This window comes from Balearica regulorum, chromosome 1, assembly GCF_011004875.1.
Source record: "Balearica regulorum gibbericeps isolate bBalReg1 chromosome 1, bBalReg1.pri, whole genome shotgun sequence".
NCBI lineage: Eukaryota > Metazoa > Chordata > Aves > Gruiformes > Gruidae > Balearica > Balearica regulorum.
The window spans coordinates 146,975,931-146,999,984 of NC_046184.1; the positions used below are offsets into that span (position 1 = coordinate 146,975,931).

Sequence of the window (24,054 nt, forward strand, 5' to 3'; positions counted from 1 at the left end):
AAAGGCAGTTAGCAACTATCCGGCAATTTTAATTCTAGCCTATATTGCTCCCCTCTCCTGGAGAAAGTGAGCTGTTGTAATTAAAAGTAGTTAGCAGTTCCCTAGCAAGTATAAATACTTGCAGCCACTAATTACAGTCTGCTCTCTTGTTCCCCTGCTACACGATTGGGCTGCTCAATTTAGGGGGAAGTATCTGCCCTTGCTTCTCACAAACAGGGTTTTTTTTGTGACCCCATTCAGACTCACTCACGAATCCCCATGGAGGGTCATGACCCATAGTTTGAGAAACTCCTGGCTAGAGAAACAGCTTTCTGTGATTTATTATGTTTCTAATATGCTGGTATTATCTATGTAACGATGTAAGCAAAAGGGTGGTACTTAGTATCATATACAGCCTGCATGACTATTTTTTTAATAGCTTGATTTTGATTGTGCTATTTAATTTGCATTTTATTTTACATCATTAACAACTTTACTGAGGCTAACTCGTCATCCATCAAGAAAGATGAGAATATGTTCTACAGTCTTTATTATTCCTGGAAGTAAGTGACTATGCTGGTTATAGAAATTAGGGATAAGAAATAATTCTGAAGTTTGATATTGCTGACAGAATTTAAAGATCTCCAAGACTTAGCACTAAAAAGTGCTTTATGGGAATCTTAATATTCTCTTGATAAGTGATCGAGTTATACTTTGATGTGTTCACCAGTAATGAGTATAATCCTGAATTTTCAGTTCTTGGAATCAGTGGGGTTACTGATGGAGGAAGGTTCTCCTCGATATGAACATGGATATTGGAGGCCAACCCACCACATAATAACTTTAATGCTGAGTAGAAAGCAGGGAAGGGAAAAAAAATAATCACTTAGGTGACTCAGGTACTTGGGCTTGAGAAACCAGCCACAGTAAATGAGATGAATTACTCCTTTTCACTACATCAAGAGTTGTAAATTACAGAATACTGGCTGGTTAGACTACTTTGTCCCCCACCTGAGTTGGTTATAGATACATTTAAGGCAGTTTCATTGATCTGCCTATAGTTCATTAATCATTCATGAAAGATTCTAGCTGTACCCCAAGACTACTGGGACAAAACAAATTTTCAGCCAGCAGTAATCAAGTTCAGGTTCTCAATCTCCAGAGATTGCATCTTCTTTCTCCATCCTTTATTGCAATGAGCCAGAGCTTGGGAACATAATCAGCAGATATTCAGGTTTCAGTGTGTGTTAAATGAGCTACCAAAATTACTTGAAGTGTCACAAGTTGCAATCTGTTGTTGAAGGGAAATCAAAGAGGAAATTAAATACTTTCATCGTAATTGGGACTGAGCAGCGAGCTAGTTCATTGTAATTGGGACTGAGCAGTGAGCAGAACGGGTTGAATACAGCTATTGAGCTAGAGATAGAGGAGTGTTAAGAGTGGTCCCCAGAAATCTCTTTTTTTCTTTTTTTTTTTTTTTTCCTTTTCTTTTTTAATCCCATTGGAGAAGAATTGCTTCATAAACTGCTGGGCTTACAGGCATTTTTGGATAAGAAGCGAATGAGAAGTACTGCGAAATGTTCTGCTGGGCTTGGAAGAGTATCTTCGAGGCACTGCAGGCTGACTGTGGATACATTTTCCTATACCTCACTCAGGGCACGCTTTGGCAAATAAAAGCCATTAAATTGACTGTTGGCAGATTCAGACATTTTGTTCTCCCGTTTTTCTGTCCTGTGGATTAATTGCTGTTATCGCGAGAGAGCTCAGTTACAGCACTTGTATGGAGTTACACCAGTTTTACCAGAGACTTCACTGAGATGGCGCAGGTGTACGCAAGGTGAGAATTTGAACCATTTCTTCGGTGACAGTGTAACAATACGTACTACCTGTGTGTGAGTAAATTGCATTGCTTCCAGAGCATCTTGTTTGTCTGCCTTGGGTGGTAGATGATGCCCTGGAACTGTGCAGTGAACCATTTATGCTCTAAGTGAGCATCTCCTGTATCAGCAACCACCCAGACTGCTGGATGTCACCCTGTGTCAGACTGCAGGTAGTGAGCTGTAGATGCACTTTTTCCAAGCCAAGGTTAAGGAAAGATGTCATTACTATATACTGCCATTTTGGAACCAGACCAGAACAAATACTTTTATATCTGTCTTCTTCTATGTTTCATTCTTCATATATCTTCCATGTTGACTCTGTTTTAATTTCCTAAGGTTTCATTTGGTTTTAGCTTAAATGCAGTTTATTCCTAAACTAGTGAAGCCAGAAAGAAAATTTTGTGAAGGGCGCAATCTGTCTGCACGCCATAACTTGGGCCACGGGACTGTCCAGAGCTTTTTTCCAGCTTCAGATCTGGGAGCCGTTGTGGACCTAGAGCCAAACTTCTGGATAATCCTCTTACGATGAGCCCACCTCAGTCCAACCACATGCATGATTTTTCACCTTCCGTGTTAAGATATGAGTTTAATCCAATTCTGTTTGTAGGCACCTTCTTGTGCTGGAAGTTATACCTTTTGCCTGTGAGACAGAGCTGCCTTCCAGCCTCACAGCTCCTCTCTCTGCACAGATGTTTATAGACTGTGACCAGGCACCAGCCCCACTTTAGACTAGCTCAGTTCATTGCACTGATATCTTTCACTCCAAGGCATGTTTTCTGAAGATGTTAGGCATCCTTCTCCCTTGTCCTGAAACCCTCTTCAGTTTTTGGTGTTCTCCTTGAAGAGTGCAGAGTTGCACAGTATTGCAATGATGCTCATCAGGGCTCAAAACAGGTAATGAAATCCTCTCGCACCTGCAGGCTTGCCTTGCTTAAATGCCCGTGAGTGCCTTGTGGCCACAAGAATTGCTCGAGGAGCTCAAGTCAGGCAATTTATCCTAAGTGATGCCTAATGTACCTTCTCTCGTTGCATTATTCTGTATTCCTCACTGTTCCTGGGGGTTTTGTTTGAGGATTGCTTTCCAGTGTGGATTTCTGAGGGATTTAAAATCACTTGTAAACTGTGGCTTGAGTGTTCCTCTGTAAATTTGCAATATAAATGTGTGAATGTGATATTCACTGTCCAGTTTATGTTTATTTAAGATTTACAGGCTGTAAGACTTAAAAGGGTCTCCCTTCCTTCCTTTTTTGGAGTTGGTTATCATCAGAACCACTTCTTTTAAGAAACTATAAAACCCTTTCTGGATTTCATGATTTCTCCAGGCCTTTCAACACCTCGGTATTCATTTTTCACCCTGGAGTTTTATTATTATATTCCTGGCGAACATTGTTCTTTCTCCTCTGCTTTGCCCATTAATCCTTATTAATCTTGAGGGGCAGCACAGTCTAGTGACTTGAACATGGCACCTGGGATTGAAAGACCCAAGTGCTGACCCAAGTGCTAATCCTGGCTTTGCAGCTGACTTGCCATGCGGCTTCAAACAAGCCACATCTCAGCCTCTGTCTCCCTGTCAATTCTACAGAGATAATAATTCTTGCTTAACTCTACCTAAATACCTCTCAGGGGCATTGTATTAAGTAGTTAATACTTGTTAAGTGATTTGGATCTCCAAATTACTGTATAATCAGCACGGGTATTAACCATACAGAGAATTTTATATATCTGTAAATGTTGAGTCTTCTGACCTGCATCTGTTCAGATTTTTCCTGTAGTCTGGCCCGGACAAGCATGCAGGGTTTCAACGCAGATGAGTTAACTTTAATCTTTTTCAATGGAGATGTGCAGAAGGAAAGTCCTTGGTGGTTTTCATTATTATAATTGTTAATTTTCAATGACACCAGAGGAGGGTCTCAGTCATTGCAAGCAAAGCAGCAGTCACCTGGGAAAATCTCCTCTGTCTCCACAGAAGTAGTCTCCTTATCCAGGAAAAGGTAACTTGGTTGAAGTGCTGCTTACACTTAGGATATCTCAGGCAAAAAGTGTCAGTGTTGTGCCACTGGCTTTACAAGATTTACTGGGAAGACTGAAAGCTCAGAAATTAAAGCAGAATTTTTCCAAAAGCCCATATACGTGAAAATAGGGGAAATACAAGCCTGAATTCCCCAAATGGTGGTAACTCTGCCCAAGGAGGTGCTATGTCAATCAACTATGATGCATTTGCTGCTACCCAAGTATCTGCTTGGATTGTGCTAGGAAATGAAAAAGAAGATGGGGGATAACATCCTAAGTTGACTGAAATCAGTGGCTAAACTCCTGATGACTTCAGAGGAGAGAGATTTCATCCTATGTGCAGGAGAAATTATAGCAATGGTTCCCCAGTTCCTTTTTCTTAAATGCTGGTTTTGATGGACTGGCTGCCAGTTATTTTTCCTTATTTTTCATCATGTTCTAATATAGCTTTTTCCCAATTTCTTTTCTTCATTCATTTCTTTTTTATTCCCTTAATCCCTTTCCCTTTTCATGTTCCTTTTGTTTTCTCTTTCTCTGTTTCTGCTGTCATCCGTCTCTGTGCACCTCATCTCCTTCACACAGCTCCTCATGTGACATCACCCCAGCCTGAGCTGGATGGCCAAGGGGAGCAAAATGAGCTTGACCGTCTGCCTTGCAGAGAGCAACAGGCAGATCCCGAGGAGGCTGGGACTCTGTGTTTGTATGTGTGCGTGAGTGCATGCATGCATGCGTGAGAGAGACACAAGCGGAGGCCTTACAACGTTCCTCACTGACTTCTGCTTCCCTTGCACAGGGGAAATCTGGGCTTGTACTAAAACCACGTAATTTGAGAGGGATAGACAGGTACAGCAACATAAAAATTACGGAGCGGGGTAAGCTAGCATGTGCCCTGCGAGCTCCTGAATATGTCGGGGGTAGGTTGTCCCCTTACAGCTTGTAATAGCTGCAATATTACTGCTCTAAATTATTTGTGACTGCTGGTTATTTAACCATCCTCTTACAGGCACGCTGGAATGAATTTGCCTGAAGGCCAACAGAGGCTTTGTGGCCACGCTTGATCAGAGCGAAGGCTTGGACAAGGTGGCTGGCTTCAATGAGGGCTCTGCGGCAGGAGGAGCGGCGCGTGGGCTGACGGATTCGTGAAAGACAGGGACAAGGGAAAGTCAGTCTGGAGATATGGGACCTAATCCATCTTTACACCCCCCATCAGCTGGCACTGCTGAATTGATTGCATTGGGATATGTTCCCATGCCAGTCAGAACAGACGTTCGTACAGTAATTCCAGTTCACGGGGGGGGGAAAAAACTAAGCAAAGATTTCAAGAAGACAGGGTTAAGGAAGTTATAGTAGATACAGAAAGAAACTGTTAGACTTGGGAAAAGGTGATACCAGTGGAAAAGGGCAGGCTTTGGAGATTTACTAGAGCTAAAACTTAGCTGAGTCATGGCATCCACATGAAGAGACAAGGAAGATGCGCTTGTATTTTAAGTTTATTTTCCAGTCTATTTTTAGAGGTTTGCTACTGAGGAGCATGGATATCAGAGTGCCATGTTTGAATTTCTCAAAATTTTTGTGCACATCCCAGAGTCAAGCTGATCTCTAACCTCTTTCACTGTCATTCATGGTGGTGGCATGCAAATTTAGAGCTTGATCTTGCCTGCCAGTGCATGACAGACATTGAATCTAATTTTGTAAGATAGGCAGTGATGTGAGCGAAGTTTGGCAGGACAAGACTGAGCTCTTATTTTGTTTCATCAGACAGTTTCAGTGAGGCAATCTTGGTCGTCTTGTCCTGCCTTGAGGAAGTGCAAATTTAGATGTCACAGAGATTTTAAAATCAGAGCTGGCAAACCACAAAAAAAAAGCCTGGCTCAGCTGGCTTAAATCTTACTCTGGATTTTAGTTAAGTTGGATACCAAAAGGATTGCTTCTTTAATACACAGGAAATAATGGACTTATCCGAGTTAAGTAAGGCTGTTACAGTGGCTATTCCTCCATTCTAAAAATGTGCTCACGTTATAGTGACAGAGGGCTGAGCAGAGCGTTTGGATTAAGGACAAAACCACCTGAGGTTTCATCCTTTCCTTAACCCAAAACTTAATTTTTCCACTTTTGCTTATCTCTGCTTTGTGCAGTTTTGGTTGCAGTCAGACTCGCACATGGCCAGACTTCATGAAATAAGTTTGCTGTGCTCAGTGGAGTAAGAAACTTCTCATCAGAAAGATTTTTTTTTACAAGTTTATCAGGGCACTTTTTGAGAAAGAAATTAATTTGCAGTGATGATGCAGACTCTGTGGGGTTTTTTTTCCCAGGGCTGAGTGTTCTCATCTCGTTTTTCACTCATTTTCCCTTCTGATCAAGCCTCAAGTATTGCAGTGATGAAGAGGTGAATAAAAGGGAGCACAACACTAAAATGACTTAATGTGGTTACAATATTCGGACATGGCATATGTGAATGCAATTAGCACTGCCTCAAAATAGTTCTAATGATGAACAGGGCTATTCAGTGGTGTGTTATAATTTGCCCAACATAACTCTTGTCTCTAGATGTACCTGACTCTAAGCTCTGCTCAGCTGATCTTCGACTTCAGAAAGCGCCGTCCTAACAGAGGAAGTCTTGTGGGAAAAAAGCTTGTAGCTGCTTTGCTCCTTTTACAATTTGTTTGAAAATTCATTACAGATGGCTTCAAATTAGCTGGAATATTGCATTTCATATGCAGACGTAGTGCTTATAAAGACTCTATTAAAAATTATTCCTTCTCGAAGAAGGTGGATGAATAACTGTTCATTTCAGGATAATTTTTCTCTTTTCATTGATTGTCAATCCATATCCAGAAGTGAGAGGGAAAAGTCCTACACGTTATTAAAAAGATTGTCTTTAGATACATTCTTTCTCACTTATTTCTGGCTACCAGTAAAGGAATGAAGAATGATTTTATGACTTAAAAAAAATAAATCCTTTCCTAATGCTATTTATGTAGGGACACGGCCACACCGATTGTCATTGACCACGTAGATGGACATTTGTCCTGTTGCAACGACAGGACGGATTTGGCTGGTAATCAGTGCCTACGCTGCAGACAGTCCTGCCAGAAAGATACATTTCCAGCCCTGAGCCCTGGCATCCCTCAGCGCATACGTGACATGGAGGAAACGTAGACGCCTGAGTCCTCACTGGAGTTGCAGGTACAACTCGAATTAGCATCAAGCTTTCTGGCTCAGCCATGGCCAGAGTGATACTGGAGCATGGACGGGTCCCCCAGGGCCAGCAGCCCACCCTGGCTGTCCCCAGGCTGCTGTGGGTGAGAGGCAGCCCTGGGACCCCTGGGAGGGAGCTGGGGTGGGTGGGCTGCCATCACCTTGGCTTTGGGTGGCCAGTCAGACCAGACTGTCGAAAATTTTATTTTACCCCACTGAAGCTGTTTGTCATGAACTTTCTTGAGGCTGCTCTTCCCCTGAGGTCTGCTGTGAAAGGACGTGGCTTTCTGTTTGTTTTGGCTTGCCTGCGGAGGGGCTGGTTTCGCTCCCACCGCTCAGACCCTGCAGGGCCAGCCTGTCCTCGTCCCTTCTTAAGGAGGGCAGCTGCTTGCAGGCAAATGCTGCCTTTCCTCTTCCTTGGGTGCAGGGTGCACAAGCAAAATTAATGAACCCGAGAGGATTGTTCGCTGCCTCCCTATGCACCGTGCGCGGAGGGCGTCCTCAGCCCCTGCGTTTACCTGCTGCTGCAGGGGGACAGTCATACGATTATTTAAGAAAAAAGAAAAAGTACTAAATTTGGGTCTTTCCTTTCGAGATACAGCAGGGGCTGGAGTGTGTAGCCATGTCCCTGGGAGTGTGTTCTGATTGCTTCTTCAACTTCTGTTTATACAATTTTACAAAATTTTGGCAGGAATCAAGAGCACATACCAGGGTGTTGGCTTTTATGAATCCCATGGGATGTGAAAGTCAAGCTGACTGGATGAACTTTGGTTACATATTCCAGACAAGCACAATGACTCTATTTATTCAGACTTGGCAGCCAGAATGCAGATTGACTCTGTGGGTAATAAATTTTCACAGCCACAAAACTTCAGCGGCAACCAACCTGATCCCACACAGAAAAAATGCATACAAGGAAGCAGACTCGGGTTGCAAAAATATGGTAGATTATTATTCCATGTATGCGTACCAGTCAGTTAATTTATTTGGCTATTGATTGACATGAATTGCACAAATGATGCCAGGGATCTTTTTTCCTCTTAAAGGAACTACTTTCTATTAGAAAATGTTCATATTGTAAAAGGACAAGTAGGGGGGGGGAAAGAGAATTGTTCATATTACAATTGACAATCTCCTTTTAATATTTCACCCAAGACTGATTTAAGTTATCCAGTGACCTCTACGGAGAAGAGCAGGGTACTATAATGGGGGCTGTTTCATGTGCTATGCCACACTTCAAGGAACCAAAAGGCAATAACCACTACAATTCAGTACTCCGAACAATCTTAAGTACAATTTTGACATCTTCATGCTACAAAGCTTCAGATGCTTTCTGGGAGAGATGATGATGAAATTATTACTCTATGTGTTATAAATCAAAATGAATTGGCTCTTTAACTTGCAGATTTATGTTAACTACCTTAGTATCTGTTAATTGCATGCTCTTCAGATATTGATTGGGGATTAAAAAGTATATTTTCTTCAATCTGTATGATGTAAAATATGCCAACAGGAAATTTTCCCTTTGCATATTAGATCCTATGATCACTGCCTGTAAAATTAAAATGATCAGTTTAAATGGATAAACTATGCTCATTAAAGAGGAAAAATACATTTATGTAATTAAAATTAAGAGACTAATATGTGTGGATAATGTAATTACTGTGGGTGCACACACACTCAGCTCAAACCCAACCTCTTTTGCCTCTTCCAGGTCTGTGAATCTCACTACCTTAACTGCTGACGGGGAGGGAGGGGTTGGGAATGCCTTGCCCACTGCAGGTCCTGAAGCTTTTAATCATGCTTCTATCTTGCATTTGGTGTCCTTCACCCATGGCTCACGTTCCCTGGATCGGTCACAGCCCTGGGCGTGCGTGAGCACCTGTTTCCCTTCGCTCCTCTTCCGCACTTCCCATTCGCTGCTCAGTGATTTCAGATGCAAACACAAAATGTCCTCCGAAGTTATCAAAGTCTTTCCCCTGAACTTCCCTGCTTAGAAATTAGCAAAATGAAAAGCTTCCCAGTTCTTGTACCACCCACCTTCAGCTCTTTGAGAAATTGGACTACTTAAATGAGTCTGATCGCTCAAAGGTTAATGAATTACATAAAGAATATATGGGAATCACTCATGTACTGTTCCTATCCCTTTATCTCTGATTTCTTTCTTTCCTGTTCCTGAACTCAGGAGGAGATCTGAGATTAAAGAGCCTCAGAATTAGGAAGTAGAAGGGAACAGGTTCTCCCACTGACACTTAGACACAGATCCATGTTGTAATCTGGACATTTATTGGCAGAGGGGGTCTGTGTTGTTCTTTTTTGGGCCTATATCCTGCTAGGTAGATGGAAACGTAGTGCTTTGTTTATCCAGCAGGCATATTTATTTTGGATTGTTCGTCAAGCAAACTTGCAGGTCTCAGCTGAGGTTCTGCAATGCATTTCATATAGCAGGAGCCAGCCTGTGCCTCCAGGAGATTTTTATCTGTATAGTCAAGTTAGAAAAAAATTGTGACAAGGAAAGGGGACCAAGCCACAAAGTAATTGCCAAAGGTTGCTCACGCTAGAGTCCGTGATGATTAGAAGTGAGTAATGGGATCTATCTCAGCTCTGCACCTCCATGCACGGGTGGCAAACTCTGTCTTGGCTCTGCAGAGCTTGTTCGAGCACCGAGGAGAAAGACCCAGGCTTTATCAGCTGTACCTTAAAGCTCTGGTTACTGAGCGAAGACCTTGCTGAGCAATGCAAGCACGGAAAGATATTAATAGTTGTAAGTGGTAGCACTAAACTGAAGGTACCGTGTATGCACGCCTGAACGGCAGTACTTTTCCACTACCCCTTCTTTGTCTAAATCTACTAATGTTCTTTTATTTCCTGCACGACATATACTTTCACATGTCTTTTTCTGCTTTTTATGAAGCAGAACAGAATTTCAGTGCTCAGGCTCTACCAGCCTGTTCCATACTGATATCCATTACGCAGAATCCCATCTCCCTTCCTACCCGAAGGACAAGCCACCTCTCCTGACCGCTGGCTCTCCCCTCCCCTACCTCCCAGCCCCTCGCTGCAAGCACCACGGCATCTTGGTGTGCTATTGTTATTCTTCAGACATCCCTTCTGTCCCTCACTTTACTTTGCCCTACGCTGTCTATGTGCTGTATTTTAAACTATCTAGACAAGCAGGAAGAGTGATTAAATGTGAAGTGTTTCAGGATGAAATACATTAAACAAAAAGAAATTGTATAAATATGTAAATAATTGATCCATGTGCTGAATCTTCTTAACACCAAGAAGATTTGCTCAAAATAGTTGAAATAATGTTTTAGTATAAATATTAAAAGGTTTTGATTTATCTCTTGTTTGGAATATATTGTAAAATATGGACTTCTAATAACAAGAGTTAAAGAATACCCTGGAAGAGCTTCATGCCTACATACCTAGAATTATTTGTCTATGATCCTGAATTTCAGAAGTCTAGTTAGCTCCAATTACCTTTGACTGAAATAATCACATTTGAAACCCGTGTTATAACCAGGTCCAGATCCATCTGTGAGATGCAAACAGAGGTAGTACTGCCCTCACATGCTCTGGTGAAGGCACAGGACATGCATTTTAGCGCAAGAAGGAAGGGAAGTGGCTCTTGCCCTCTCAGCCCCAACCACATCATCCATGCCAGTACACTGAGAAGGAGAGAGCGTGCGATAGCACCGCTTGGCAACAAGGCGCTTGGCCGTCCATGGGAAAGTCAAGATCCTGCCCTATTCTAGTGAGTACTTAATCATTTAGACAAAGCACAGCAATGCTTTAAGGAAAAACTGGGAGACACCTCCTCCCGCCAACAAAACTCAGCTCTCCTGACACATGGAAAACTTTGGGCTGATGTATCTGCTCCCAGCCAGGTAGTTGGGGGTCATTAAAACCCAGGAAAACGCCCTAATTGCTTTGTTATGGAGTGAACCAAATGCACAGCCAAGGCTTTCTCTCAGCTGTCGTTAGCTTTCTTAGCATGCAATGGGCCACGCAGAGAAAGGGCTGAAAACGCTCGCAGGAGAGGCGAGGGTTTGGGGGGGTGCCAGCGAGGCTCCAGGCAGGTAAGAGGTGAGCAGCCCAGTGGCTAATCCCCCGGGCTGGCTTGTGCCTGCAAGGTTTGGCCTGAACCCTTAATCCAGAATTCCTGTTTCTCCCCTCCTTGGCCACTTTTTAAAACAAAACAAATTCAAATCAGAAAGAGACTGATACAAAAACCTTCTGGGTCACATCAGGGTAATAAATCAAGAGCAACTGCAGACTGCTCCCCACCAATACAGCAGTTAGCACACACGGGCTGGCTCTGAGCAGCAACATCTGTTACTCCAGTTACAGTACTGCCATGTATTTTGATAACCTTTATGTATGTTTTGAAAAAGCATTAGCAAAATATTTGCAGTAGCTCAGTCTCGACATGAAACATGCTACAAATGATATGTTAGTTGTCTGGTTCTTACCTGGTCATTCTCTTCTTCATCGCTGCTTAACTTGAGGTCATCTTCTAGCATTCTGGAAAGCAAACAGTAGAATAAATTATAATTTACCAAAATGCTTTAGATCTGATGTTTTCTCTGAGCTACTGTAAACATTTAATAATTTAAATAGAAAGAAAATATATTTTAGCCCGGTAACATCTGTAGATGTGACTCTTTCTTTGTAATTTTTTCTTATCCAGTTGCTATCAACTAACTTCTTAATTCATTTCCTATTATTACTGCCTAAGGGAAAATGTTTACTAGAGTAATAATGGATTTTGCAAAGATTCAGATTCTTGTTATTACAATAACTGACAAACAATTTTTATATGCTAAAAATAATATTTTTGATGCTGACAGGTCAGTAGTCTCTCTGAAAGGAAAATTTTGCTCCATTTGGCTTTGAGCTTACAAAACAGAAGTAGATATTTACACTGGCAGTACTGCAGCAAAAAATAAGATTCAGTGATGTTTCCCAAAGGCCATTTTTACTTTATTGCATGTTTGATGTAAAATTGACATTGACTGAAACAATTAAAACTAAAATATATTGTCTCAGTGCACAAAAGTATCTGCAAGGATTTCACTGTTATATAAACATAGAAAATAACGCATCTTTTCTAATGGGGATTTCATCCTCCCTTCCCATATCCTTTCCTCAACTTGCTTAAACTGGCTTACAAAGAAGGGGAGTTTGTTTCTACCTCCATGCATTTTTTTTACAAGCTAGGGTTAAGTAACCAGCAGTTAAAGGAATTGAAGAGGTGCAAAGCTTTCCCCCAGTGCTTGAAAGGTCTTCAAGAATGGGACCTATTTTTAAAAAAACGCCTCTGTAATAATAATAATAATAATTCAGAAAGTTGCTAATTTTTCTTGCGTTCTGGGAAAAGAGAATCTGTAATTTCATCTTGACTCCAGAAGAAAGCTTGGTGAGCAATTCAAACACATCCTGTGACGTGGGTGGTCCCCAGAGTGTAAATATATCAAGAAGACATATGTAGTAATTTCAAACCACCTCCTTGTACTTGTGCCTAGATCTTCCAAGAGCGTGCCTGAAAAGCGTGACTCTTACATGGGCGACATGGTGTGCCATGACTTAAAAGAGCACCGAGTGCCTAAGCTTCTAGCTCTACCTACAGTCCCTGCCTGCTGCTGCCATCACAGCTGCTTCCCCATTTCCCCGCGGCACCTTTCGGGTAACGTAGGTGTATAAGAACAGGATCGGGGATGAGAGCAGAAACTCCCACTAGTTCACCTCTTAAAGACTTTTTCTTGCCTTTTTCCCACATTTCCTTCTACTTGTGCCAAGATTTTTCCTCTGTAAAACCAACATATCAAGTTCAGCAAAATCTCATTGTAACACAGATACCTCAAATATACAGGGCACCCATTGAGTTAGAGGGACTTGACAATCTCACAGCAAGACTTGCCTGTGTTTTATCCAGAAATATGTCCACAGGCAGGAAAAAGCTCACTCTGCCATCTCCTGAGTCAGCAAAAACTCCGGTGGCTGTATCAATGCAGCCACCGGCCAAGCTAACAAGCCCTGCTGAGAAGTGGGTGAATGGGACAGGTACGAATGACACAGGATATAGTTCCTAGGAGCTAAAATATGCCAGAGAGGCAAAGCTTCCTGTAAACATTGCAAGATCCACATTGGCTTTGGATCCCACCACTTACAGGGATCCAAACAATCTTACAATTGCTCGTTTTTACTAGTTAGATCTGTTTAGGGCATCCCTGAGAAAATAGTGCTTGAAAATAGCTCAGATCTGGGATTGGGCACTCGGTAATGAAATGTGATGAAATCTGCACCAATAGTGATTTAATCAGAGAGAGGTGCTTATTGTGAGAACAGCAGAGCACCCAGGGCATCAAAGCCTGCTCTCCCTTGAGTTTGCGTGCGTGAATTTCTGCTAGTGAGGTGGTAGATGATAAGTACATTATTTTAGATTTAGCAATTGAAACGGAAGTTGGAAAATCAGAAGCATATAATTAAATGTTCTAGGTAGCTCTACGTAATTTATTAGTGTCCTGGCTTTTTGTATCAACATTAAAAAAAAAAAAAAGCGTATTGTGAGTCTGTGATTAGAAGTAACTATGATGCTTCGAAGCTGTCAGGTTGCGTGGGGGTGTGAGTGGAGCTAAGGTGAGGCATCAGGATTGCAAGCAGGAACCACCCACACAAAAGGAACAAGAAACTGCAGTGCTGGCCCATCAACCTCTGCTTGCTTGTATGTTTTAGCCCGTCTTTATTTTCCCTGTCTGTTTCTCATTTCAGAAGCGCTGCTCTCCAAGAAAAGCACTGCCTGCCCGGGGCTCACGGCCCCTTTTGGAACTACTGTCAGCGTACAAACAATTTCCTGACGCTGGGGATAGGAAAAAACAGGTCATCATAAAATGCTTGCTTGCTTGCTTTTTTTCCCTAGAGTGGGATCAGGCCTGCCTGATCCATATATTTGCCACAAGGATGTATCAGGTTAAGACAGCCTGCCAATGTAGAGATCTACCTTGTAAAGGCAGGAGCTGTGCAGGTATAACCTCCATGCCTAAAAGTCTTCACTGGTTCCCAGACTGCTTCCACTGTCAGATCTGATCTACAAAGCTATAACTAGAGCAGGACACGCTGTCACCAGTGACTTCAGCTTCACCCACCAGCAGTCCCAAAGAGGGAGGCTCTTTGGACACTGGGCAGCTCTCAAAGCCCAGGCTGAAGCACACCCTGGATGAGGAGGAGGCATTTGTGTTAGAGGGACTCCAGTTTGCAGTAAGCGTCTTAAGGAAGGTAGATCAATTTTGAGCCTGGATGCTTTAAGGAACGCTCCTCCTTGACAGCTCATCTCCATCATGACAATGAGGATGGTTAAGAGAAAAAAGTCTGTTACTGGACCAGCAAACCCCTCTTGAAGGGAGGGAGTACAGAAGAGAAGAGAAGAGAAATACTTCGACCTCACAAGAGGCATTATGTTAATTTGTAATTTATCTGAATAGCACTTTGGCACAGATTCAGCTCAGAATGAGCTTTGGTACACCCTATGTTAGCAAAGCACTTCATGTTTAAATCAATACCTGCTTGGGATGGAATTTCTTTATGTATTCTGGCAAACTAGTACAAGGACAGACAGACAAACACATACAAGCTCATGTGCAAACACAGCCTTTTAAACACAGCCTATCTATAGCTATTTCCTATAACACCTTTTTCATAACACACAAAATCCAGGCCAGTAAGTGACATCGTCCATGGGATCAAAGATTTTTCAAAATGGATTTGGCTTTGATGTAAAAAGATAAGTAAATATAATTTTGTAAACAAAAGCTAGAAAAATGAAGTGGTACTCAAAGCGACTCTGAAAAACACACACCACCACTTAGGGCTCCTGCACTTGAAAAGAGTGAGTACGGTCAGGAAGTTACTTTGCAGAACCTAATTACACATTTTTAGTGAAAACTCCGCAAGGTCGCGGAGGCAGTGAGGGGTGGGAGGCTCAGGCGGGAGCGCTCACTGCACTCTAATTAATGCATTTGTTCCTTTCTCTGCAAAGAGCATGACAGGTAAGAGACATAGTGAAAGGAAATGAGGATGAGTTTGGGATGTTGAGAAATGCCTCAGCAAGGCAACTGGTTTCTTTCTCCAGTAATCAATTAAGAGGTTGCAGCTGGGCCACTCAGTCACCATGGGAAAGCAGAAAAATACACAGAAAGCAGAGGGCATCGATATCCAGTATCTGCCAATACCAATGTGACTGCATGTCCAAATCTCCTACACAGTTTATTGGAAAGCCTGACCTCTTTCATCTGGGGGCTGCTCACTGTGTTGGTGCAGTAGGCTGCTGGGGGGGGGGGTGACCATGTGGGGCACTGCAGGGGATCCTGCGGGACTCCTGCTCATCCCAGCATGCTGAAGGGCCAGGAGATGCTCCTGGTCAAAAGTACCTGGCGTTTGAGATGGGAGGTCATCACGGGCTGCCTGGGAACCACCTTGATCAAGGGGAATGGTTAAGTTGAGACTTGCAGTCTCACTGTTTTGTCTGTCTTTTCTCCTGATTTGTTGTTGCTGGACAGTCAATTCCCAAGCAAGGATTATCTTCAGCCCCAGCCAGAGTCCAGGGGATAGCAGGAAGACATCTAGTTTCTCCTCTGGGAAGTAACATCAAGTTTCAAGTGTGAGGGTAGAGCCTGCACCCAGGCCAGAGATTTTTGGGTTTGAAGGAGCTGGACAAGAAAGAGGTGCTGAGGAAGGAGATGTCGATGGTGCGGTGTCTGAAGGAGGTGTTCTTCAACAGCCAGTTGGGAATCAATTGCAACTTCTAATATCTGAAGCCAGTCTGAGACCCTTCCAGTGTAGCCCTACTTAGGAGGATATCTATTTTCTTCCAGGGTGAAGACACATCCCATCCAGGAGTTATCCTTCACACCTGCTGGTGCACACAAAAGGGTTACTTTGACCTCTGATGCATTTCACATTCCTCGGCCTAATGAATTCTTTCCTTCCCCCCTGCAAATTACTTATTGAGGTGTTAAACTCTCAAAAAATGCCTCTGAGGTTTTGTTTTGTGATTAGAGAGATTCTCCTTTGATAAGTAAATCAAAGGACAAGAGAAGAGGCCCTGAAGATTCTCAAGAGGGGTTATGAAAACGAGGGGCAAAACCCTCCTTGTGTCCCTCTACCAATGGTTTGCAAGCCCTGAGCACAAATGTACGTACATTGCAATTGTCATTTAAATAAATTCAGAAGTCACCATCTTTGCAATTTGTGAAAGATCTCATGAATGTGCTAATCTGATCAAGTATATTGTTCCATTTTGATGCTAGGCAGCATCTCAGTCAGAATACCGTGTTTATTACAGACTTTTGTGATTTCTGCTCATTATGTAGGAAAGGAACTTCAGTAGTGGAAAAATACTTTGATTTTAGCTGAAGAGGAACCCCACAAAGCAAAGAGTTGTGATGAAATATGAAAATCAGGTAACTGAGTGCTCATTGGAGTTTATGCCACCACAATGTTTCATCTGAATGAGACTGGTTTTGGAAAATTATCTTATTTTTTAATGCACAATGTTGACATTTTATTTTCTTTCCCATAAATGCATACTGACCTTTCAAGAACTGGACATTAGTTTCAATTTTACCAGAAACCCAGAAAGAAAATAGATATTATTCTAAGTAGCAGTATGCTAGAAGGCTCTCACACTGGCTCCAGATGTTTGAAGTCACAATTGATGAGCTGATACAAGAGAAGAAAAGTATTGCTTCATGTTGTAGAAAAACAAAACAAAATCTTCCTGGAGGCACAACACTGTGCCAGACCTTTAACTCTTCTCCCCAGCAAAATGAGAGAGGACGCCAGGTGGGAATCTGCCGTTCCTATCCAGACTGTGCCCTTATGTTACTGGGATTATTTCAGCTACTAGTGCTCACGTACGTAATGTGACTTAAGCTCCAATAAGACAAATGTACGTTCAGTTTTTGGTTGCTTTCAAAAAGAGAAGTGCAAGCAAAAATATGCCTGATAAGAAGTATGAAGAATTCATAAGAAACAGATGAAAATGTTTCCTTCCACTAAAAAAAAAAAAAAAAAGAAAAAAAAAAGGGGAAACTAATGTTGTTGCTATTACCTTGGTTACCTGCACATAACAGATGGCTAGTTATATTTGCTACTTACCTACAGCCAAAACAGTTATTTCAAATAGCTTTCTTTACTAATCCTAAATATAGGAGTAGCTGTTTTTATACAGTAGTAAATTTTAATTAATTAGATTCTGATTGCTGAAATTATTTTTCACTTCAGTGCTATAACTGATGCAAATGTTTCACTTTTTAAAAAAGCTCATGCATTTATATTATCTGAAAAGTGTAGTGTTTATTTGTGTTTTATACAAAATAAAGTCAAAAGCTTATGGGTTGAGGTAAACAACTAGATCAAGAGGGTATTTTATAAATACTGTAATAGAGCTTTCAGCAGGCTTGTAATACCTCTGCCAGTACTACTTGCAACATCTAAACTTCGCTCTGAATATACGACGTTTAAGTTGTAAAACCCCTCAACAAATGGTTTGTGCAAGTTCTGCTACACAGAAACATGTAGGAAAACACGATTATACAGAATACCATCAAATCTAATTAAAAACAGAGGAAGAAGGCCAGTAAAATCAGGCTGGTGAAATATTAATGTACTTAATGCTGGAATGAAGCATATATATCAATGTGAGATTTAATTCCAGAGTGTAGAATTCAAATGCCTGAAAAACGGACTCAGTCTATAGAAATAGAATTAGCAATTCTGATAAAAAATAGATGCTCTGAAGGAAAAGTTTTCTGTCCTTGGCTTGAATCCATCTAGGCTGGTCTAGACCGCTCTCCAAAACCATTTAAACCAGCTAAATGCTCTGCTAAATTCCCATTACTCTGAGGGTCTCGTTAGAAATGCAAGGCAGACCTCTCCGAGTGATACAGCCGTTACTCTCTCCTAGGAGCAGCAGTTGCAATAAGGTTTCCTCCACAGCAGCTGCCCCGGCGAGCGACTGTGTTTGCCCCGGTGACGTTTTCCCCCTTTAAAGAAAGGGAGAACGAATGCAGTCGAATCATACCCTGAATTTTCTAACTCGCTGGCAGGGTGGCAAGGAAAGCGCTTCCCTGAGAACGGCGTTTAGGCAGAAGGACCCAGACTGACTCCTTAAAAATGGGAGAAATTCTTCAGGAAAGCGGGGGAACGAACCCATGTGAGCCCACTCCCTGAGCAAGGAAGCCACCTAAAAATTCACGAATGCTCAGAGAGAGGGAAGAGTGATGAGTGACGTACCGGCGGCTCATGCCTAAGCACCAGCCTAAGTAGTCCAATCACTCTGAGGACTTAGCAAAGTTTCATGGCTAATCACGCTCTGCGTGACAGGAGGAAACACATTTGGGGAGTAAAAGTTTTGAATGCGCTGCTCGCAATTTTCCAATCCATTTCTTGCCTCCCTGCCCCTGTTCCCCCCAGGCTCTCTGGGTGTGATTAGCAGTTATTTACTAACTCTCTCCCTCTGATTTCCTAGCAATTGCTGATGCTGCCATCTACAAAATATTCATTTCAAATTGCAAAATGAAACAAGAGTGCATGAACTGCGCTACCGCCTTGTGTGTCAGCTGTTGTGGCAGAAATCTTGGGTAATTTAATGTGTCTGAGACAGAACTGCCACTGCCAAGTCTCCCCACTGAAGGTGCAGCGTCTGATTTTGTACTTAATGATTATTTCCTTACAAATAGCCTCTTTCTGCCTAATCTCCAGCATTACAAGCATCTGTCCTCACGCTGGAGTCATCATCCCCCACATTTTTATTCTCGTGCTCCCTTGCAGATGACTGCAGTCATCAGTATTATGCTGACCGTTCATTTAGCAATATTTCATACCCGAGGCTGCGGTGGTGTTTATCCCTATCTTGCTGGTCGGGTGAGGGAAATGAGATCGCTTAGGCTAGAGGTTCTCAAATTTTGCTGTGCCGAAATGAGAAGTGCCTCATATCATCAAAGCGATGGGGAAAGCGGCAGCTGCGTGTCGCTGGGTGATCCCCCGGGCCCTGCCGCGCACGCCAGAGGCTCACAGCATCTCCCCGTGCCGGGGCATCCTGCTGGCACTGACCCCCAGCTGCCTCCTCACCTCCATCTCTCAAGCGCTTTCAGAGTTTGCGGCTTCCCAGCGTAGAGTACCCACTTAAAAACGGAGTCAGGAGGACTTTCCTTGTTCTGCGATATACAACTTCATGTTGGTTTCTTTCAAGCCTCCTTTGTTTAAATGAGGCCGAATTAGTAAATTATTCAGACTATTTGATAACCTGCTTTGTCCTCACTGGTTCTTTCTCTGTCATCCTCCACAAAGTTCTCCCATCGGTGAATATAATTTCCTCCCACATCCTAGCTAGCAACGCTGGGTCTCCTACTCATCCCTGTACGGCTGCTCACAAGCACATCCCTTTGGTCAGGATCCCTCGCTGGCATGACCTTCAGAACTGGTTAAAGCTAAGATATTTTTAATTTGCACTTAATTGATATTGCATGCAATACATTTTTAAAGCCTTACAGAGGTCTATTACAGCTTTGTTAGTGACTTTACGAACCAAAGTTGCCAGCTCCTCACAGAATGAAATCAACTTCAGTTGATAAGAACTTATATTTCTTTCCTTGAAATTAAAACACCAAATGCCTGTAACTATGCTCCTATCCTTCTGTTCCTTAGTGGAATTAAAGGAACCCTATTTGGGCTTCCTCCAAACTTTGTGTGGCAAAGGCAACCTGTCCTTAAACTTTCTGCCTTGGCCTTTTGGCATATTGCACAGCATTAGCTGTTTCCCGGGCTTCACCCCACATTTCGAGGTACATCACAAATGACCCTTGGATTTTGCTAGCCAGTCGCGTTCATAGCTATAAGGTAGCATGGAAGATCTGAGGATCACGGATACTAGTATCTAGGGTAACTGATTTTAAATAATTTATTCTCTCATAGACACTGTTCAGCTTCCTGTCTGTCTAGTAGGCACCCTGCTTTTTCTCATATAAAAAAAATATTTATTGACTCTAGTATTATTAACAGCTTTAATATTTCCAGCTAATAAGGGGCTATTGCTAGATTTTTTAAATTGTTGTTGTTCTTCATATACTTGAAGAAAATCCTTACTCTCGTTGCCATTAAACTTTCCTCTGGTATCCTCCACTCCTTTTATCCATATTCAGTATTTGTAATTTCTCTTTTAGAGATTGATTGTTATCTTCCCCTTTCATGTTACATGTATTTTATATTTAATTTCTATTGCACAGATTGCTTTTTCATTTCTAATTGCTACTTTTACTTCACCACTGAAGCTGAGCTCGCTTTCAGCAAAGTTGGGTTTTTCCTTGACTGTGGAAATGCAGTCTTCTGCTAACCTACAAGCTCTGCTTAAAAATTTACAAACTTCCTTGTTTCTAGGGTTTTTTTTACCCCATCAATTTCTGGTCAACAATTTCTTCCACTTGGGATATCAGCCTTTCCTTGTTGGGGCTCTCCTTTATTTGTCCAGCTTGGAGATAATAAAATCATGATCTAGTTCCCAGGCAACCGTGTGCTTCCCATCTAGTGACCGACTGATCTTTACTCAAAGCAGGGATGAGTACGTGTGGTGAAATGTCCTCAGTGCTAGAAAAGCTCTACAAAGACCATCCACAAACTTGATTTTAATTTAATGCCTGGCCATGCTGGACCTCTGGTGATACCTTCAAAACAAAGACCCCTGATGTCCGTCTCATGAATCTGCCTTTCCTTTACAGATCGGTGCCAATGGAGAAACTCCATCCCCTCCTGTACCTGGGGTTGGTATTCAATGATGTTCTGGCTCTGGGATAAAGAAAAAGATTATTCGATATCCCCAGCTGGAGCTTTTCATGCCAATAAAGGCTACACGAGGGGAGGAACAGGCTAATTTGGACCCTCCCGAATCTGACAGGCAGATACAGAGAGGCTTTTGCAGAATATATATATATGGCACTGAGCGGTGGGACAGCAACATATGGGAACTATACCTCCACCATAACCTCATGAGCTCCAGCCAGTAGAAGCACGGCTGTGAAAAACACACCAGGACCCCCAAAGTTTTCAGCATTTCCTTTTAAATACTTTTCCTAGCCATTTCCTGGAAAGCCACTATATGTATTTTACTCGGTCGCGTCTGCAATACTTATAGCTTCATTTAGTTTTAATATAGTTATAAATGGGCTGTAGCGGCCTGCTTCTTTTAATAACTAAGTAAATGAAACCCTGTCTGTAATAATAAATGAACCATCCATCTGGGAGGCCTCCAGTAAAAATTTCAACAGGTATTTATTGCTCCTTTATGTAAACAGTACTCTGGACAATACAAGTGATTATACTCTCTGTCAGCCCTGTCAGGAAGGAGACAGTATAGTTTTGGATGAGGTTCCATAGCGTACACACTGAATTTACAGGTTTATTTGACTAGATGGAGACAAAATGATTAAAACAAGCAAATAAACAGACAAGAACCCAGTTGGCTACTGTGAAAGGCAGCATACCATTTCATTTAGAGATATGGGCTGCGAGGATAAAATATAGAAAATTGACAGGTCCGTGGTGCAACAGACTCCTCGCAACCCCGGATGCTTCACAGACGCACCCCTAAACAGAACTAACACCGCCCCCCCCCAACCCCCCTGCCTGCAGAAGTGGAAGGAGTTTCACTATAAAATCAACACTTTATAGAGACTTTAAAATATATTGTGCCCTCGTAGGTTCTCATGGTACGGAAGAGCAATGCCTCGGAAGAATCCCTGACTGGGGCGCAAGGGGTGGCAAACCGTGCCATCCATCCCCGGGGGTCATTCCTTTTGCTCACAGACTCTATTGCTCACACACTGGAAAGGGCAATAGAACGACACTTTTGCAGTAATGAAATTTTAATTAAAAAAAATCTCATTGCCAAAATCATCTTCATGCCACTATTATATTCCATCTCCTAATTACATACCATTACATTCCGCTATTGTTGAAATAATACGATGTCAGAATATATTGTGAAATAATTAATTCAGTGTGTGGCAAGAAGGAAAAAGAAAAAGAAAAAAGAAAAAAAAAGGAACAAGGGGCAGAAAGACCTGAAAGCTCATGTATGGTCAGATTGATGTGCCATCACTTGATGCTGAGAAGCGAGCTGTAGAGAGTTCTGTGCATTAAACATGTAGGGTCTGCTGTGATTTTTGTCAAAATTTCCAGCCCTCAGATGTCTGCAGGAATGGGTTTAAACCTCTCCCATGAGCAGGTTTCCCAGTGCCTTTCATTTGCAGCCAAGCTAGCCATAGGGGAAAAATGCTTTTTTTTTTTTTCTTTATGAGGCAGACTACAAAAGGAAACCAAAGCTCTCGGCCAAAACGCCAGGCAGCCTTCTGCCCCATGGGGTGAACGGATCGCTGCTCATTATGGAAACCTGCACCCTGTCTGCTCGGCTCAGAGAAAGGGGTAGCGCTGCTCCTGAAGGGGCCACCTCCATGGCCAGGGCGTTGCCAACATTTTTACTAAGCTCAGCACGCTAACAAACTTATTAGGAGATGGTGCATTAGTGATAGCATTCTTTTTTCTCCTCTCTGCTTCTCTTGTGACCACAAGATGCTGAAAGGGGAGAAGCTAATCCCAACGGGGCAGACATCTCCGATATGACAGCAGTCCCACCAAAATACAGGAGGAGTTGTCGGGTTTTCCTGCGGGTGGGCTGAGGGAGGGAAGGGGCTGCTCAGGTGCTGCAGGGGCAGGGGAGCTGGAGGCACCTGGGGCCAGCACACGGCCCTGGACTTCACTGCCGAGGGGAGAAAAATACGTGCAGGCTGTGGGAGCGGTGGTCAGCTAATTCCTTAGCTGCACTGAAGGGATGGGTGCTCACGTGGGATCCCGTTCGTTTAAATTGCATTTTGCAGGTCCGGTCGAGGTGTGCACTCAGGTTGTCCGTGGGCTTCCTGGCACAGACCCTCTGCTGCCCTGGGGTCTGATGGCACCAGGCACTTTGGGCCTGCTTGCTTCACTTTGAGATAACCCCTTCTAGGAGTTAAAACGGGAAATTCCTCTTCCTTAGAAATAATCTCCTTTGGGCATTGCAACAGCAGAAATGATCGACTGAGGGCTGCTCCTTCAGAGAGGGGAAAGGCTTTTACTCCCAGCATTCAGATCCTGCATGTGCCGTGCAGAAATACACCACCTGGACTGCAATATATATGTATATTTAAAAAAAAAAAAAAAGTATTTTTTCTTTAAAAAGACTTTTTGGACAAAATTATGAAGTTAGCTCTCAAACAGTAAACCATGCTATATCTCCTTTCTAATGTCTCTTTTTAAATATACACCAGGGAACAACTCTCATAACTCACTTGACACACACTATCTTATGAGTTATAGGTCAGTCTTCTACACATAGAGTGTGTGTTGCACTTCTACACACCATTATGAATTTTCCATCCCTCATCATTCATATCATGTCAGAATACCTATTACAAACCCCTGTTTGCAAGAAGGGCTTCTATTTTCCCCTTTCATTTTATCACTGCTCTTAAATTTTCTTCTGGACACCGGCTTGGCATACTGGCAGTACCATGCTGGCACTTTCTGAGAAAAAGTCATATTCAAAAATCATATGTCAGGGCTGTAATGTCACTTCCAAAGAAATATCCTTTTTTAACTAATAGGAGTAGTGTATAAAAATGAATTAGACACAATTGTATTCTGATTGCCGAATTCTACCACCCAGCTGCTAACTACTGCAACCATCTTGTAAAAAATAATAATCTGGAAGTCTAAACGATGTCTGATAATGCTTTCTGCCATCCTAAATCTTTCGAAGTGTTGAGTCATCTTGAGAAAAATGTCGACAATCATTTTTCACAAAGGCTCGAGCATGGATGAGGCTCTAACTAGAGTCTGGTGTGAGGGATTTAGAGCTGAGGGGAATTTTCTGACAAATAGTTCAGCCATCAAGAAC

General features: G+C 42.5%; 1 protein-coding gene across 1 annotated transcript in view; it reads right to left on the reverse strand.

Moving 5' to 3' along the window:
- Positions 1 to 24,054, reverse strand: part of AFF3 (ALF transcription elongation factor 3) — a 330,669-nt gene that overhangs the window by 84,120 nt on the left and 222,495 nt on the right. The window contains exon 8 of the mRNA XM_075738011.1: positions 11,546 to 11,597. Coding sequence (XP_075594126.1) covers positions 11,546 to 11,597 — 52 coding nt within the window. The remainder of the gene's footprint in view (positions 1 to 11,545; positions 11,598 to 24,054) is intronic.